Here is a 17,662-nt window from a genome sequence, read left to right on the forward strand (position 1 = left end):
AACAAACACAAACTTTGTTTTTTGGTACTAGCCGCAGGGACTCGCATACCGTCTGTCCATTTATTATTATACTTAACATAATAACCACCATCAAAACGTCAAACATACATCACATAATACAATTTTTCTAACAGTCATCATACAGTGACATTCTATGTAAATTTAGTTCAATACATATATCATTTTTTCAATTTCATATATAATTTTCATAATATGAAATATTAACACATTATTTTAAAAAATAACATGTATACCGTGCGAGTTCCCAAAGTTGAATGACGAAAACTGACCACGTTTTAACCATGCACGAAAATCTCGTGCTTCTAGAGCGCCTCTAGCGGCAAATTCATACTGAAGGGAAAGTAATTTTCGACTCATTCAATAAATATCAAACATCGAAAATTATATAAATTACATGTACAGGTACAGTTGATTTTCGAGATGACACGCTTTAAGAGTTGCCTTTAAAAATAAGATATAAAGAAGACAAATTCAACAAAAACATATACATATACTTAATTGAAATAGACCTTTATGATCCTTGTTCAACAAACATGATGTTATATCTACATATATTTTCAATTTGGTGACATTAGTGCTTAAATACATGTCACGATGTAATAATCATATCGGAGTATTTACAAAATTTGCTTATACATGTAGAGTATGTTCATATATGGTGTGTATATGTACATTACTTTATATTTATAAAGAATTTCATTCTTAAGAATTGCATCATACTCACATGAAGGTCTAATATTACATATCATAGGGTGATTAAAAACATAAGTACAATATATCAATACAATGTTGTAATAACTATGATATCTGTGTAAACTCTATAATCATAATGATGCATGCATGAAAACGATACAGTTACCGTTTATATACACATTTTGAAGCGTACAAAATCTAAATTGCAATCATAACCAATGTCATTTCTGAAATTTACTTGTACTAAAGTTGTACAAAACAATAAAAGATAGGCATGTTTATATGATATTCAAATGTATTGCATATTTTATAACTTTACAGAACAGTTTCACCACATAAACAAATAAATCCGATGCAAATTATTCTACTCGATCAAAACTGTATGCCATCTGCAAAATAATTATTAATGTCAAAATCAATTACATACACATACTATAGTTAAATAGATAACGAGAATATTACTCTACTATTATCGACACATACTTGGTTACTAGCAAAAAGCAACTTGACTCTTAAGATAGCAGTGGTATAACAAACTACTATGAAATACATATTTCACATTTCTATGGTATAATTAACGAACACATACAGCTAATGTCATGAAATAAAACTTACATTTACATAATATACATTTATTGTGGAAGAGAGGGATAAAGATCCATCTACAATACAGTATTAACATGTGTTTATATATCAGGCAAACATTAACAATAACAAAGAACACATACCGTCAATAAACAAAAAAGTGCAAGACAACGATACAAAAAATTGACATATATTAAAATGTCATACACGAGATTTCGGCGAGAAAGTAACAATGTTCGGTCCAATAGGCTCATAGTGTTCATGTTTACGAATCAGATCGTACAGCTTCTGCCCTGGGCTCTCCGTAGGCCTTGCGTCCCTGTGACCGTGCAGCTTAAAGTCGGGCGTGAGTTTACCGAGTTTCACACCAAGGACAAGCGCAGCATCAAGAGCTTTCAAGGCGTCGTCAGTGGGCTGTTTTTCCGTAAAGTTTCCCGTGAATGCAAATGAAATGGATTTATTATTCCAGCCCAATGTGTGGGCCCCGACCCGATCCCACCCTCGACCCATGTACACACTACCGTCCTGTCCGATCACAAAGTTGTAACCGATATCGGCCCATCCTAAAAAAAGAATCAAGTTGTAAGAAACGTGTTGAGTGTTTGAAACATTTCAACTTAAAGGTGTTCTTTTTTAAATGTTGTATATAAAAAGTATATCAATGACGCAACATTATATAAAATCACCTAAGCAAAAATATCAGCGTGGTACTTTGTCATCCACATGACGCCTGACTCTCATAACGTTTATGTTTTAAGCCTTAATACGTGAGACACTATAAAGCTAGATTATTGTCTTGACAACAATCCGAACATAATGACAAACTTACGTATTACGTACATACGTACGTACATACACAAAGACATCACTTTATTGTTCTGAGCACCCATAGAAGGCAGTTTGGGAATAGCATATGATCAAATGAGATCGTATGATATAACATGAACAATTACTATTTATATCCTGATGAAGATGTTGTATTTTGCGCATCTCTATGGCGCCTTCTCTTTGCGAGACGCACTCACTCATCACCGTATGGTGTATGAACACGTGGCTCACTGGCATCGTCATATATTGTGCATCTTCTTTGGAGGATAGGGCATGCCACTGAGTTCTCGTCACCAGGGTAACAGTGTTCATGTTAAGAACTAACTCCTCTGTAAGATAAATCCTTACTCGGGATACACGTTTTGGAAATTTGTTCACAATAATAGACGCAAACATACAGATAAGCTAGCTTTATGGCAAGTATAGCTCACTTTGAATGTAAATTTAGAAAACTGAATTTTGAACTTTCTTTCCAATATTTACGATGAACAAACAAAACGAACATGACGACAGAAGATGGATATTATACAGTGTACTAGTGTTAACATATACACACACTAATCAAATACCTTCTTCTGCATCGCATAGCTTTTGATCTTGTTCAATTTTGTTCCATATTGACTCTCCATCAAAGTTGAACCATTCAACCTTTGCACCACGCCCTATGTCTCAAATACAAACACACAACAACATGAATATAGGTTTAAGGACGTGACGTAATCTCGTCATAATCATGTTAAATGATGTTGTTTTTTTTAATCTTTTCTCATTTATATAAATATACTTTTACACAAAACTAACTGATTCCGAAAATAAAAAAGTATCGCGCTGCAGCATTACAATACAAGGTTTTCCGATACAATATTGATTATATTTCATATTACATTACAATTATAGTAACATATGAACTACATCAACAAACTATCTTTGCGATAATACAGCCAAAGGCATGCTCATTAGCACAATTCGTGATCTTGTTTAATATTAGCCATGGTCGGAAATTATGACTCGATTTTTCCCGATCTTATATAAAAATGGCTCATTTAAAGTTAAATGTTCATTGATAAAAGAGCGTGAAATACAGAGTATATGCACCCTATAGTACGACTTCTCAGAACCTAGTGACGTTTTCATTTCATAAATACGTACCACGTTCAAGTAATATTACTGCCATTTGAATTGCATTCTATAATTTCCATAAATTATAAGAAAAGTTATTCACACCCTTAGCAACTGTCAAAAGCAGTGTCAGTGCGACAAGCCAAATTTTAATTTTGTTCCTTTAAACCGTAACAATTTATCTTTTTATTTTGCTAAGGTACCTTGTTCCAATCCTGAGTAATATAATAATGTTACAGCGTTGATGTGTGTATATAATTAATGTTTTGTGTCTTAAAACCCATTTGGGAAAACACATAGGGACCAGGCACAGTGTTGGGATTGCATAAAAAACAAAAACCGTAAATGTAAATTAAATTATAAATGTAAAACGATAATGACTTTGTAATTTGCATTTTTGTTGAATTTGTGACATTCTGCCTATTTGGTATGTTGAACCCCTTGTCTATATATTATATATCATATAATATGATTTTTTTTCTAGAATAGTTTTTTATGCAATCCCATCACTGTGCCGGGTCCCTATGTTTCAGAGATGCATGTTGAGGCACGAACGACAACTCTGCTAGAAGAATGATTTTTACGCGTTTCCCTTCAATTTCAATTTAAATTCGGTGTATGTTGGGTGTTGCGTTTATATCTGTTATTTGCTTGTCAAGACTATGTTCCAGGTTTGAAAGAGGCACATGGCTAGATGTGTAATTGTAGAATGCCATAAAACGTCGCCGAAGTTCTAAAGAGAGCATAGTATGTATTTATACACATACATTGCTTGATATAGTTTTCTAGAAAAACTATCTGAATCTGACCTATTACGTGAAGTCATCAGATATTTTTAAATTATTCATTTTAGCCACTGGACGGTTTATCTTATTATTTTAAGATTAAGACGAACATACACAGCTGAGCGGAAATGTAATATACTTTTTATGATAATCTCTATGTGTATGTTATCGATAAGAACAGGTCTTGACTCTAAATTTGAATATGAATATTTATTATTGATAGTTAATTCTAATGGACCTATGAACCTGAGCAGTTATTATCTCGTTGATACAATTTGAACATTGACACCACAAACCATGTATATATAATTCACACTTAATTCGCGCTGAACTCGAATTGTATGTAGTACTATTGCAATTAATACTTTGCCTAGCTACATAAACTTAACATTAAAATATCGTTAATAGACGCGCTCATAGCAAAATAGTGGACAGACATATTAGCATTTACATAAATAGATTGCTGTTGAAGATGCAATTAATATTGTGAAAGATGATCAAGTTTTACAGAATGTTACAAATATGACTTTGATTCAATTATATGCCGTCTTACAGGGCAATCTGAAGCCATACATACCTTTACAAAAGTTCTCGTAGTTAATAATTTCCTCCGTTGTAAGCTTCAGAACGTTGGTTTGTAGCTAGACAGAAAACAATAATTTGTGCTCGGAAAAAATACAATGTTTCGTGTATTATATTCCATAAATATTGATACATATATACTATTATATACAACTTAATTAAGCTAACACATACGTCATGTAAATCGCGTTGTTACATCACAAGTGGCAATCAACGAATGATACCATCCGTGTAAACTAGGTCGATTTACAGTATCAAACATCTATATGCTCTGTAACAACCCGTTGTGCAATAAATCTGTTTTGCAATAAATTTATTGCAAAACGGTTTGGAGTGTCTTATTGCAATTCGATTTTTTACAACAACTCGTTTTGCAATAAACCCGTTTTGCAATACAATTACCGCACATTTATTTGCAATAATGTTATAACAAAACGGGTTGGAGTGTCTTATTACAATGTGCAAATTGTATTACAACCCGTTTTTCAATAAAATTGTGCATTTGTGGGTTTTCTTAACTAAATTGCCAAATACGTGAAAATCGCGTTATATATACATCATTTGTTGTTTTATCAAATTTTCCTTGAGGACGACATTTGATACTTCCTTTATACCGTTTAAAATCAATTTGAAACAATTAGTAATGTGATGATTTTATTGCGAAACGGATTATTACAAACAATCTTTACTTAAGATTAACATTGGTTGATATTTATTACCTATATATTGACATACTATTATTTCAATACGAGATTTCACATTTTGTTTTGTATGTTTCCAGTTCATTTGAATTAATTAAGACAAGTGTAATTATTTAATTGCAAAACGGGTTTATTGCAAAGCGGGTTGTTATGAACATTTCTAATTGCAATAAGACACTACAACCCGTTGTGCAATAAAATTATCGCATTTCTAGGTTTTCTTCAATTAAGTATTACATTGTTTGAAATCACTTTCTTTACCAACTCTGTGTTGTTGTATCACATTTACTCATGAAATTTATCACTTTAACTGCCTTGTATTTGTTGGTCGAATCGTACACCTCTGTCTTATTTTGAAAAAAACAACTTATAAACAACATTTGAGACTTTCTTTGACAAGTTTCCAATCAATTAGTACATGTGTAATGGATTAGTGCAAAACGAGTTTATTGCAAAACGGGCTGTTATTTCGTTTTTTACATGGCAATAAGGCACTGCAACCCGTTTTGCAATAGCATTATTGGATTTCTGGGTTAAATTCGCTTAATCATGAAATTTGTAAGATCATTGTTTATATACATTCCGTGTTTGTTTCTCACATTTACTCATGAAATTGGTCACTTTAAATGTCTGTTAATTTTTGGTCAAATCTTACACCTCTGTCTCATTATATACAAACTCTTTAAATACGACATTTGAATATTTTTTCAGCGTTTCAAATCAATTTGAATCAATAAGTTCATATATAATGAGTATATTGCAAAACGAGTGGCAAAGAGGGTTGTTATAAAATGCACATTGCAATAAGACACTGCAACCCGTTTTGCAATACAATTATGCACTTCTGGGTATTCTGCACTTAATTCCCAAATTGGTGAAATTCACATCATATATATACATTCAGCCTTGTTTTATCATATTTACCTTAGGGACGACATTTGAAGCTTCTTTTATGCCGTTTCAAATCAATATGAAACAATTAGTATATATGTGATGATTTTATTTCGAAACCGGTTGTTACACAAAATGTACATTGCAATAAGACAATTCAACACGTTTTTCCAAAAATTATCGCATTTTTGCATTATCTTAACTTTAGTACTAAATTGTTTGAAATCACTTTGGATACACATTCTGTGTTGTTTTATCTTATCAAATCTCGAAATTTACCACCTTCCATGTATTTTAAAATTTAAGTCTAAACGTACACCTTTGTCTATTTTTTTTAAACAAGTTTATTTAAATACAACACTTGAAACTCATTTTAAACTCTTCCAATTCATTTGAATTAATTAATACAAGAGTGATGATTTTATTGCAAAACGGGTTTATTGCAAACGGGTTGATATAAAATTTTCACATTGCAATAAGACATTCCAACCCGTTTTGCAAGAAAATTATTGCAAATAAATGTGCAATGATTTTATTGCAAAACGGCTTTATTTCCAATTGGGTTGTTGTAAAAAATCAAATTGCAATAAGACCCTTCTATCCGTTTTGCAATACATTTATTGCAAAACGGTTTTATTGCACACCGGTTTGTTACAAAGCTCGTATATGAGGGATCAATTTCAGATACAATTTATTTAAGTCTGTATTAACAATACATTTATCTGTAAGAACCAATTATAAAATAATCGCAACACACATACTAAATTAATCACTGTTTATGCAATACATAATACTACTTGCAAAGTTTATTGAACGCACAAACATAGACGGACTGTATTTGCAGTTTTCTATTCAATACCTTTGCTAATTTCCTCACAGCCTCCCGCGCATCAACGTCGTGGGCTAGACATTGTGTATCAGTCAGTAGGCTAATCAGTGTTATGAAAATGTCATGGAGATCTGTGTCTGTAACCTTGAACGTAGACGAATGGCGTACTGTTCTGCAAAATTCTCGCGCCTAAATAAAATATTCGAGGTAAAGTATTGCCTGGGGAAATATAGCTATTTTGTAAAGATAATCGCTTAAATACGGCATGCCAAAAGAAGCATGAACTAACATACTCGAATATATATATTCATTGCGGTTATTTATAAAAGATTATGCTTCAATACGTTTTTACGACAATATAATATGCTTAAATCAAAAAACATTAATACCAATACATATATTGTTTAACTTCATTTACAAACACTGCGTTTAACACACTCAAAACAAATTAAAACACATAACGCGTGTTGTATGTATCCATATGCTTTATACACACTCTGATAGAAGTGTTACAAAAATACATTTGCCCAATGAAGACGCCTGAAGTTAGAGCCGCATTGGCCTTACAATACCAAACAAAAGCATGGGTTGCTTCCTCATTGCACATATATACAAGTGTCCAGAAAATTACCGTTGTTATCAGTAAACATTAGCAACTTGACTGGACGGACCAACGCACAGACGGAAGGTTACATTTTAATATACTATTCTTGGGGGACTTAATAATAAGTTTAATTTAACATGACAACTATATATTTACCTTTGTTAAAAGGCATGGCGGATGTGGTTTTCCCGGAGCGATGGGGAACGAAAACGTGTTATTGAAGTGTTTGCAGTTCATCATGAAACTTATGATTCCGTTGAAGTCCGTATCTTGTACCGAACTAGTTTCAGTATAACCGTCAGGAGGAAAATACGCCTTGGCTATGTGCCAAGGACTTGATGACCAATGATTCGCCGATGTGTTTTTCCAAGAAGGGTTGGAAAATTTATGTTGGTTTTCAATTTCATCACGGACTCTATTACAAACGTTTGCAGAACATGGTCGTGGTTGTTTTAACGGCGAGTCATGCATAGATGTGCATTGACTTTGTGCTCCTCGTTTATTGCATATTCCTCGTGAAGGGCATTTCAGCAAGTTGGCTGTGTGACAGTCAACACACGCGACGGCGCCACTTGACAAGATAGCATTGTATATGTTTCCGTGTAGAGTTGTAGCCTCGGTCTCAACAAATTTCTCTAGGCCAGACTTTGCAATATCAATTGCCAGCCAAGCTTTCAGCCAGTTCGTCCTTTCCGACTCAGTGAACACATCGGCTATACCCGCCATAATGTTTTAGTCAGAAGGAAATTGACGGTCAGAATAAGAAACACGTGTGGCTTGAGTATCACCTGTAAAACACAAATATCAGTAACATTGGTCCAAGCATTTGGAAAAGTAATATTGTATACTTTTTAGGCTTTGGTATGTTTAATAAGACCACAGATGTTTATATATTATAATGATTCTGTTGATGATGGTGGCGATTAAGATTTTCATCGTGATAATGACGGTGACGATGATAAATATGCATGTAATATTATAATGATGGTTATAAGGATAGTGATGTTTATTATCATGAAGCTATGATGAAGCTGTGTTAGGGATGGCAGAGCTCTTATGAAACGGATACCGATGAAACGCTATGACCATCTTCGTTTTATTGGCAATATCTTTAATGGAAATTATGTTGGTTATAATAATATAAATTATTACATATTAAGAGCTTGTCATGCCAGAGGTGTGTGCAAATGATGTGTGCATCATTTAGTATACGTGTTTAATCAATATGTGTGGGTTTATAAGTCTAATGCCGTATATAAAAAACGGATCTCTCTCTCTCTCTCTCTCTCGAGAGAGAGAGAGATGCGGAGAGTAGGAGAGAGATAGAGAGAGAGAGCGAGAGAGAGCGATCGAGGAACGGGGAGGGAGAGCTAGGGCGGTAGATCGAGGTCGAGCATAGAGAGAGCGTAGGAGAGAGCAGAGAGATCGCGAGCGCGAGAGGAGAAGAGAGAGCGAGAGAGAAGAGAGCGAGGGCGAGCGCACGCGCGAGAGCGATAGAGATAGAGCGGGCTCGAGAGGGAGACGCCGCGAGAGCGCATCTCTCTCTCTCTCGCTCTCTCCTGATCGCTCTCGCGCCTCTCCTCTCTCTCCTCTCTCTCTCTCTCTCTCTCCTCTCTCTCTCTCTCCTCTCTCTCTCTGTATTCTACTCTCTACTTCTAGTACTACTACTACTACTACAACTACTACTACTACTACTACTACTATTCCTACTACTACTACTACTACTACTACTACTACTACTACTACTACTACTACTACTACTGCTACTACTACTACTGCTACTACTACTACGACTACTACTTCTACTACTACTACTGACACTACGACTATTACTTCTACTACTACTACTGCTACTACTACTACTAATTATTATAATAATACTAATACAAATACTACTAATACACCTAATATAATAAATCTAATTCGTGCACAATAGACATCCTTGGTTATTATATTTGTAATATTCGGAATATTATTTTTAATTAGACTAAATGCAAATTGAATCATTTATCAATATATTTAACTAAAACGTATGCATACAAATCTGATATATTTACTATATATACCAATTCACATGTTACATCCGATGTCCTCTCGATACCTGTGAGCTTTTATTTCACATATCCTCTGACTATACAGATATTTCTGTGTTATGTCGTTCAATCGAATTTCTTTAATTGCTTATTAATGTGAGATTACGTAAAATGAAGTCATGCTTAATGCTAAACTTCAAAAAGTAATATTTAAGATCGCTGTATTGATCGATCCTATTGTATACTCGTTTTGCGTGATTTGCGCTATTAAAACTTTAACTATGTAACATGATATTGAACTGCATTGGTGTAAGAACAGTCGTAAATAATAATTAATCCACGTTAGACAAATATCTCTATTGTCACAGAGAGTATAATAATGCCAGAGGCGTATTTAGGTGGGGGGCTAGGGGGCTAAAGCCCCCCCCAGCTGGCTGGCTAGATACGATTTAAAAAATGAGCCCCTTACAGTTTCAATCCACTTGTGTATTTCCTGTCATATGCCCCTAATTAAGCCATAAACAGCTGTCGATGTGTGTGATTAGCCCCCAGGCATGTGTACAGACGATCTAACGCTCGCCAGCTAAACTTCACGCTTCATTGACTGTTAGTGATAAACTGCGCTATTTTATTGGCTGACGGAGATACATTCAACTAATGAAATTCGTCGATACATTTAGCTATAGTTAAATGTTTACAAATGGCTGCCCCATGGGACTTTGAAAAACAATATTTCAATTTGTAGCAATTAAAGAGTTTAAACAAACGCAACGGACATTCATAATTAATTTTTCGGTAAGTTTCTTTGATGAATTTAAATAGGTAAATGTTTATAAATGGCTTCCGCATGGGACTTGTGAAAAACAATATTTCAATTTGTAGAAATTAAAGAGTAAAGACGAATGCAATTGACAATCATCATTAATTTTTCGGTTAGTTTCTTTGATGAATTTAATTGGTATTTGCTCCTGAGAGTGATGATCCTTTTGAGTAACAAGTTATTGCCATTGAAATTCAACAGCACACTTAATGAATGGCAATTAATTTGTTTTGTTTTTTACACATTGGGCTAACTGCTTTGATGTTCATCCAGTTTTTATGCCCCCGGTAGGGTGGCATATAGCAGTTGAACTGTCAGTCCATCTGTCGGTCAGTCTGTGCTTCCGTCCGAAAACATTAACATTAGCCATACCTTTTGTAATATTGAAGATTGCAACTTGATATTTGGCATGCATGTGCATCTCATGGAGCTGCACATTTTGAGTGGTGGAAGGTCAATGTCATCCTTCAAGATCATAGGTTAAAAAAACAAAATCCAAAGGAAGTAACAAACCTTAAAGGGAGATAATTTCTATTTTATATCATTTGGCAGGTACAGATCATTTACACAAGGGAAGTAATATTTTTTAAAGGGATATAAAAAAATTTATTCAAAGCGGTGCAGTAGGGGGCATTGTGTGTTTCTAACAAACACATCTCTTGTTGAAATTAAAAAGGACTCAAAAATAAAGAATTACTTGGTTAGTATGAAACTAAATCATTTTCAAAATGAAACGCCAACAGGCAACAACTGAATCCATTAGGAACAAGAAACAAAAAACTAATGAACCAACTGAAAATGAGTCTGTTGCTGCTATCAGGTACTTTCTAAAAAATTTGATTGTGTTCGAATTGTACTTTTTAATTTAATGAAAAGAAAATTTATTGAAATCTTTGAATTGAATTACTTATCTTCGATTACTTTATCTATTTTCAGCTCTCCGGCATCCTCTTTAGTGGTTTGGGAGACATTTTGTTTACCACTGTCTGTCTGTCTGTGTGTGTGTCACACTTGATGTCTGAACTCAAGTTCTTTTTTGTTTTACATTCACTTTTATCATGCAAAATGCTGATTAGATAGCAGGAAATTGCATCATTTCAAGGTGCCATTTCAACAAAAAAAATGTTGACGGCACCCTCCCCATGCAGTTGAGCCCCTCCTCTGAAAAAATTCTGGATACGCCTCTGAATGCAATGCACCTGTAATTACAATGAGGTCTAATGATTGGCAATCCACCGAAACAAATTTAGCAATCATATGCAAATACTTAATGCAAATTATATTACAAAACGTTGTAGTATTTTCGTTATTCAGTGTTTTTGTCAGTTTGTTGTTTATTTTTCATCGGTTAGAAGATCATTTGAAACGATTTGCGATTTGTATTGCATAACTGTTTTAGATATAAGGAATTCAATCACACATATTTAAATTTGTAGACACACAAGGTATCGATAAACTGCGCATATTTCCGGCGACATGTGCGTTAAGTTCATCTAAATTGATTAAGTTATTATGTTCATGTATTCTTTTAATTCAGGAAAACTATTGAGACATTAAAGTTTGCATGTTGTATTCATAAATAAAACGCATTTATTTTAAATTGAATACCTTCTATTATTGTTTTGTTCTTATAGCACAATCTCAAAATGCACCTTTATAACCATAGAATTCTCTATATGTTCTAAAAAACAATAATTTTGATTTAAGACAAACAAACTCACCACATGTATATTTTTATGAACATTTGCATATGGACACACGTTGGGCTGATTTATTTTTATTTTTAGGAATGTTAAATTCTGTGTTAACAAAGTGAAGCATCAATTGAGTTTTACTCATCATTTGATTATATAGTTATGTATATAAGTTTTACATCTTTGTTACAAGAAAGAACCTTTCCTTTGTGTTGACATAATGTGCCTATTCTCCAAATTATAATTATTATGTTGGCCGCCTCAATGTACATTGCGCTTCTGTCTGATGACCTTATTGTAATGAGTTACAACTGTTCCTAAATTAATCATTTGGTGTATTCGCATGTAATAACATACAAAACATACACAAACGTTATTCATTTTTTAATTGCGAAAGCTAACAACACATTACTGACTTGTACACATTTTAAAAATATATATTTCAAAATCATAACAAAAATACATTGCCACCATTAAACATATGTTGTATATATGCTACGAAATCAACTTCTCAAGACTGTATTAAGCATAATTAAGGTCAAATTCGCGTTTCATATGTTAAATAGCTGTCGTATTTAAATAGAAAGAGCAGATGTGTACATTTACTAATTACCCAAGTGTTGTGCATAGCTACAGCACCGGCAGTTATATCGGTTCGGTTTGCATTCGCCTCTACAAGAGATTGAGCCAGTGTATACAGGACGTGAAGTAATGGTAACATATCGAACATATTAGACGAGGCATTACATATGTGCACAAGGACATGGACATATTTGTATGTATTGCATGAACAGTAATCTTCAAAAACTGCTGTTTTTGATTCATACAATCGGAATAAGTATTCAATTATTGCGTTAACAATTAGTGCGTGTAGAGTCATTAGGCAGGTAAATAGGACAAATATACATCTGAAAACATTGGGACCATACATTCATGTCCCCAACTACTAATAATTTACCTACACGATTAAATCTAGGATGATTGCTATGCATAGTTTATGAAAAGCATTCTTGGCTGAAACTGCTTTGAAAATCAACCCAACTCGCACACTCTGTCCAGATGTATCAACAAAATATACGCGTCAATTAGTATTAACCTCATAGCTATTCAAAGCAGACAGTAACAGAACAAGGACGATTATGAATTACACTTAAATTAGTTCATAGTGTACTGTTTCCAACATAACTATAACATTTTAGACATGTAAATACATACATGTATCGGCTATACCCTCGCGTATTTTTCAAGATGTTAATAACTAGCATCTTATAGACACATTTTAAATATGATGTGTTTAATAGCTTGCCACTTACATATTACGTATGTGTAGTCTGGTTGAAAACACCCTACTGGGATGATATATACATTGAATATACTCTTAAAGGATGTGAAACTGAAGACGCGAAACAAGACATTTTGATTAATTATCTAAAAGAGCGCCTTCAAATTAAGGTCTAAGTATCATACCCACTCCCTGATACGAAGCCACGCATCTTCTCCTTTTACATTGTCTGTAAATATTTCTGTCTGCCGGTGCGTATGTCTGTCCGTAGACGCAAACTTTCCGCAAGCCTTCTCCTACATGTTTCAAAGTAAACATAATATATGCAAGCCTTGTTCCTGTTGTTATGGAATTAACATGTGCACTTTATCGTCATATGTCAAACACTACCAAAAAGGCCGCTTTTTTCAACGTAGAATAGCCGACACATTGTCATCGTTACAATACATGTATTAGCAGACAAATACAAATTTGAAAGACAAGTTTTGTCACATTTGGCATGTAGCAATGTGTTAGGGACTTTTACCTTGTGTCATAATGACCAATATGAGTGAAAAGTGGTCACGATCAGTGGGATAAATAGTTGATTAGCACTTATATAGCGAAATATTATTCAGAATCTTGTTATCTAAAAGTTCAAATACGGGCGCATTTGTTACTTCTCTGATATGTCCTAATAATGGCAACTATAACTACACGAGTTTAAAGCCAATAAAAAGCGTTGCTGTACTCAAGATAGTACAGCCACGCTGCATTTGGAAACCTAAATTATATATATATATATATATATATACATATATATAAGCTATATAGGCTAAATATGCTCGCTTAAGACACCCTACGTGAACTTGATTGGTCCCGTTAAAATCTCGAATATGGAGAGCACTGTTGACTTTGGGGAAAAAATCCGGATTTTCGAAATTCCGTGTTGACAGAGTTGTCGTTCGTGCGGGACGGAAAACCTACTTCCGGTGTCAAAATAAACAATGAGAAAATACCACTACTGCATCTTTGAATGTCACAATTTTATCAGCAGAGTCAGAAATTTTCTAAAAAAAGTTAATTACCAAAGGACAATCAACAAAAAACACTTACATTTTAATTCTACATTCTAATCTAGATAACGGAGTTTATGCTACTTAATTGTGACAATGATTTTTTGTAGACTCTTGAAATATGTCAATATAAATTATTGTTAAAATCAGTGTAATTATGGACAAACACAAAGTGAGACTCTTGCAATATACATATTGGACTCAATCGTTTTAGTCTCCAATATTTGATGGCACGAGGCGTATTTAAACGAGTAATAAGTAGGTATTAGAGGATGACCTCATTTAGTTTAATTTCATTTGCCATCTGCATCCGCTTAAAATTTGTCATTTAGTAAAGGATTACATCATTTTGAAACAAGATGAACATGGGAGTATTTGATTAATGTGTGCGAAATTTGGTTTCTATGTAGAATATTACCTACATACAAGCATAGCATATATAGCAATATGAATTAAAAATATTAGTTTTGTATAACGTTATGCCAGAGCATGTTCATGTATTAAAGATTTTAATGATCGTAATCTTATATTAACGAAGAAATTGCTAAACCAAGGTTTTTTGTATCATAACCTAGAATTAAATTCGCTTAATTTCACTCAAAGTATGGTGATTTAATTTCAAAATATAACGTTTCTTTAAAATAGCATTTTACTAATGGAATTTCCCATCCACCATTTTATGGAGATGTGTTGAAGCTTGTTCGCGAAGTAAAATATGTTAAAGAAAATGTTTATATTAAACTTTTCAATTTAAATAACTCGTTTTTAACAAAAGTATATGATGCTAACGTACTTAAAAACACGTGTTTGTTGGTTTTCGATTCACTATATCTTTCTTTTAAAATTTGGAATCTTTATAGTGATAGTATGGGCATTTTTCACTGTTGAACATAATTGTGTATTTGTGTCGTATGAACAAATCTGCATGAAAACTACATTTAGACCCACATCGCACATCGAATCATGAATTTTACGGGCGTCTGTCTATAATACAATTTTAATATGCGTAAATAAATAAATACAAAAAATAAGACAACACATAACTATAAAAACAGGACTGAATGCGAAAAAGTTTACCTCAATTTTAACAATTTCATCGATATCACAAACACCGCGGGCGCCAGTCTTAAGCGCATGGCATAAATCAGCGTGAAGTTGTTTCCTGTGGCTGCAGGTTTTTACAAGACAATGGTTCTATTGTGCATTCGCACTGCAGAATCGTTAACTCATATATGTATACACCCCTGAAGAAGTCATATGACCAACTTTCACATTTGTAATCTACATGCATAGGTCATTGGGTTTATAGCGTTCAGTATTCATTTTATTTTCTATCTGACAAGCGTTTCTTGTTTGATTAATTTATGTATTTATTTATTTTTTTGGAGTCACATAAACAACCAAGCAATGTACTATGGAACTTTTACACCCATTATTGCTGCTTCTTCCTGTATTTGCGCGATGATGATCTGAATTATTAACTTTATGGTGCTATATTCCTAAATCTTTTTCTCCAAAGAAGGAATGTAATTGACACTTGTTCGTAGTTACATTTCATCGTTCCTCAAAAAGTTGTAGCTCTGTTGCTCTGGTCTCTTTCCTACCATTGAGTAATTAAATGGTAATTAAATTGAATGCGTTTTAATTCCCTTTTATTATTGTCTAATTTGAGTCGCAATGCTATGAGGTTAAAATTTGTTTTCACTTAATGTATCATGAAAATTGCTGGGCCAGGTGTCAGGTTGAGCGCTCTAAAACCGGTTTAAACCCCCAATGCTTTGCATTGACCGTTCCAAGCCGGTGACCCCAGGTTTATTCATTTATGTGTTATGTATGTTGTTTTGTATTGTGCTGTGTTGTGCTGTGTTGTGCTGTTTTGTGCTGTTTTGGCAATTGGTCACTTGCCTTGCCTTAAATAAAGGGCCAACTTATTGTGTATAATGAGAGTTCAATACTACTCCAACAGCTGGAGTTTCACTTCTTTATATTGAATTACACGTATATATATATATATACAATTCATTTTATGTACAGCTTCTTGATTGGAACGGTACATAAATAAACTTGTCTACATACAAAATTGTACATTTCTAATTTTCAACGATTGTACAAAATTAACAGCCTTTTACATACAAACTAGATTAAGTTTGAATATAAGAATGTATAGCATTAATCAATAAAATGTTTCATATAAGAACAGTAACTATAACATGATGAATTACATATTGTTATATAAAATGAACGCAGTATTTACACAATACTTGTGAAAAAAAGAATATTTATATTATGCGTTATGATTTGTTATGACATTAAGGGAGACATGAGTAAATATAATAACAAACGAACCAGACACATACTTGTTCATCTGTTTTAATTTTATTTTGCTTTGTAGGGCTTCTAATGTTCAATAAAAGATAAACTGTTTAAACTTTAGTCACACTATGTTTATGTCATTCATTTTTGAATTTGTATCATGTTTTGACATTTAATATGAATAGGTATTACACAGATATTTAAATTAAAGCAGAATCCTGCATTTCGATGCAACCATTTTGCAATTGTGTCACTTTTGACTTCTCCGAATGATCTTCCTTGCATCATTTTGATACAAATGTTACTGGCGCAATCTAATATGTATTTCCTTAGTTAGATTAAACAAGAGTGCATCAACATTATGCAGTCAATTTTAAAGAATTCTGAGTGCCATTTTTTTGACAAACTGGGATGTCACATTTTTAAAATAAATATTTTATAAGTATATTTCTCTTCTTATGTTTTTTTTTTACTATTTTCTTAATGTAAGTTGGTAATATAGGTAATATAGGTAATTGGTTTTTTTTTGTCAAACTATTCTCTGCAAACATTTTACCAGTATTAAATACTGTTTAAAACCCTTTTAATGGTTCAACCATTGAATAAAAATATCCTTCGCCTTGCACTTATTTTTTTAGCTATGTTATTTGCATGTTTTTTTTTTCAAAAGAACATATATTTATCATATTGAACCCACCTATGTTACATTCATAACAAAATACAGTTGAAAGTAGCATATAATTTTCCCGTTAACAACACTGTTGTTAAGTCTTATTATACATTAAATTACATTATTAAGAGCTCATACCATAGGTGATGCATATGTT

At 33.1% G+C, this 17,662-nt stretch overlaps 1 protein-coding gene across 3 annotated transcripts; it reads right to left on the minus strand.

The window, feature by feature from the left end:
- Positions 1-1,418: 1,418 nt before the first annotated feature.
- LOC127862599 (uncharacterized protein CXorf38 homolog) lies at positions 1,419-13,764 on the minus strand. 3 transcript variants are annotated; one of them, XM_052401791.1, is made up of 7 exons: positions 13,653-13,764; positions 7,795-8,426; positions 7,065-7,223; positions 4,609-4,651; positions 2,697-2,789; positions 2,253-2,456; positions 1,419-1,862 (listed from the first exon to the last, which is right to left on the minus strand). In XM_052401791.1, the coding sequence occupies exons 2-7, from the start codon at positions 8,362-8,364 to the stop codon at positions 1,501-1,503; spliced, it is 1,431 nt and encodes a 476-aa protein (XP_052257751.1). In that variant the 5' UTR covers positions 8,365-8,426; positions 13,653-13,764; the 3' UTR covers positions 1,419-1,500. The 3 variants fall into 3 exon arrangements, with proteins under 3 accessions (XP_052257751.1, XP_052257750.1, XP_052257749.1); XM_052401790.1 differs by having other exon boundaries at positions 2,697-2,795; XM_052401789.1 differs by having other exon boundaries at positions 2,697-2,795; positions 4,609-4,672.
- Between the last annotated feature and the right edge of the window lie 3,898 nt (positions 13,765-17,662).

This window comes from Dreissena polymorpha, chromosome 16 (assembly GCF_020536995.1).
Source record: "Dreissena polymorpha isolate Duluth1 chromosome 16, UMN_Dpol_1.0, whole genome shotgun sequence".
Taxonomy (NCBI): Eukaryota; Metazoa; Mollusca; class Bivalvia; order Myida; family Dreissenidae; genus Dreissena; species Dreissena polymorpha.

Bases quoted from the DNA above. Each gene is read 5' to 3' on its own strand.
- LOC127862599 (XM_052401789.1), bottom strand. From the start codon at position 8,364: ATGGCGGGTATAGCCGATGTGTTCACTGAGTCGGAAAGGACGAACTGG. The intron at 2,796-4,608 runs GTATGTATGGCT...TTTGTATTTGAG, and splicing joins CTACGAGAACTTTTGTAAAG to ACATAGGGCGTGGTGCAAAG. The intron at 1,863-2,252 runs GTAATTGTTCAT...TTCTTTTTTTAG, and splicing joins TCTTCATCAGGATATAAATA to GATGGGCCGATATCGGTTAC.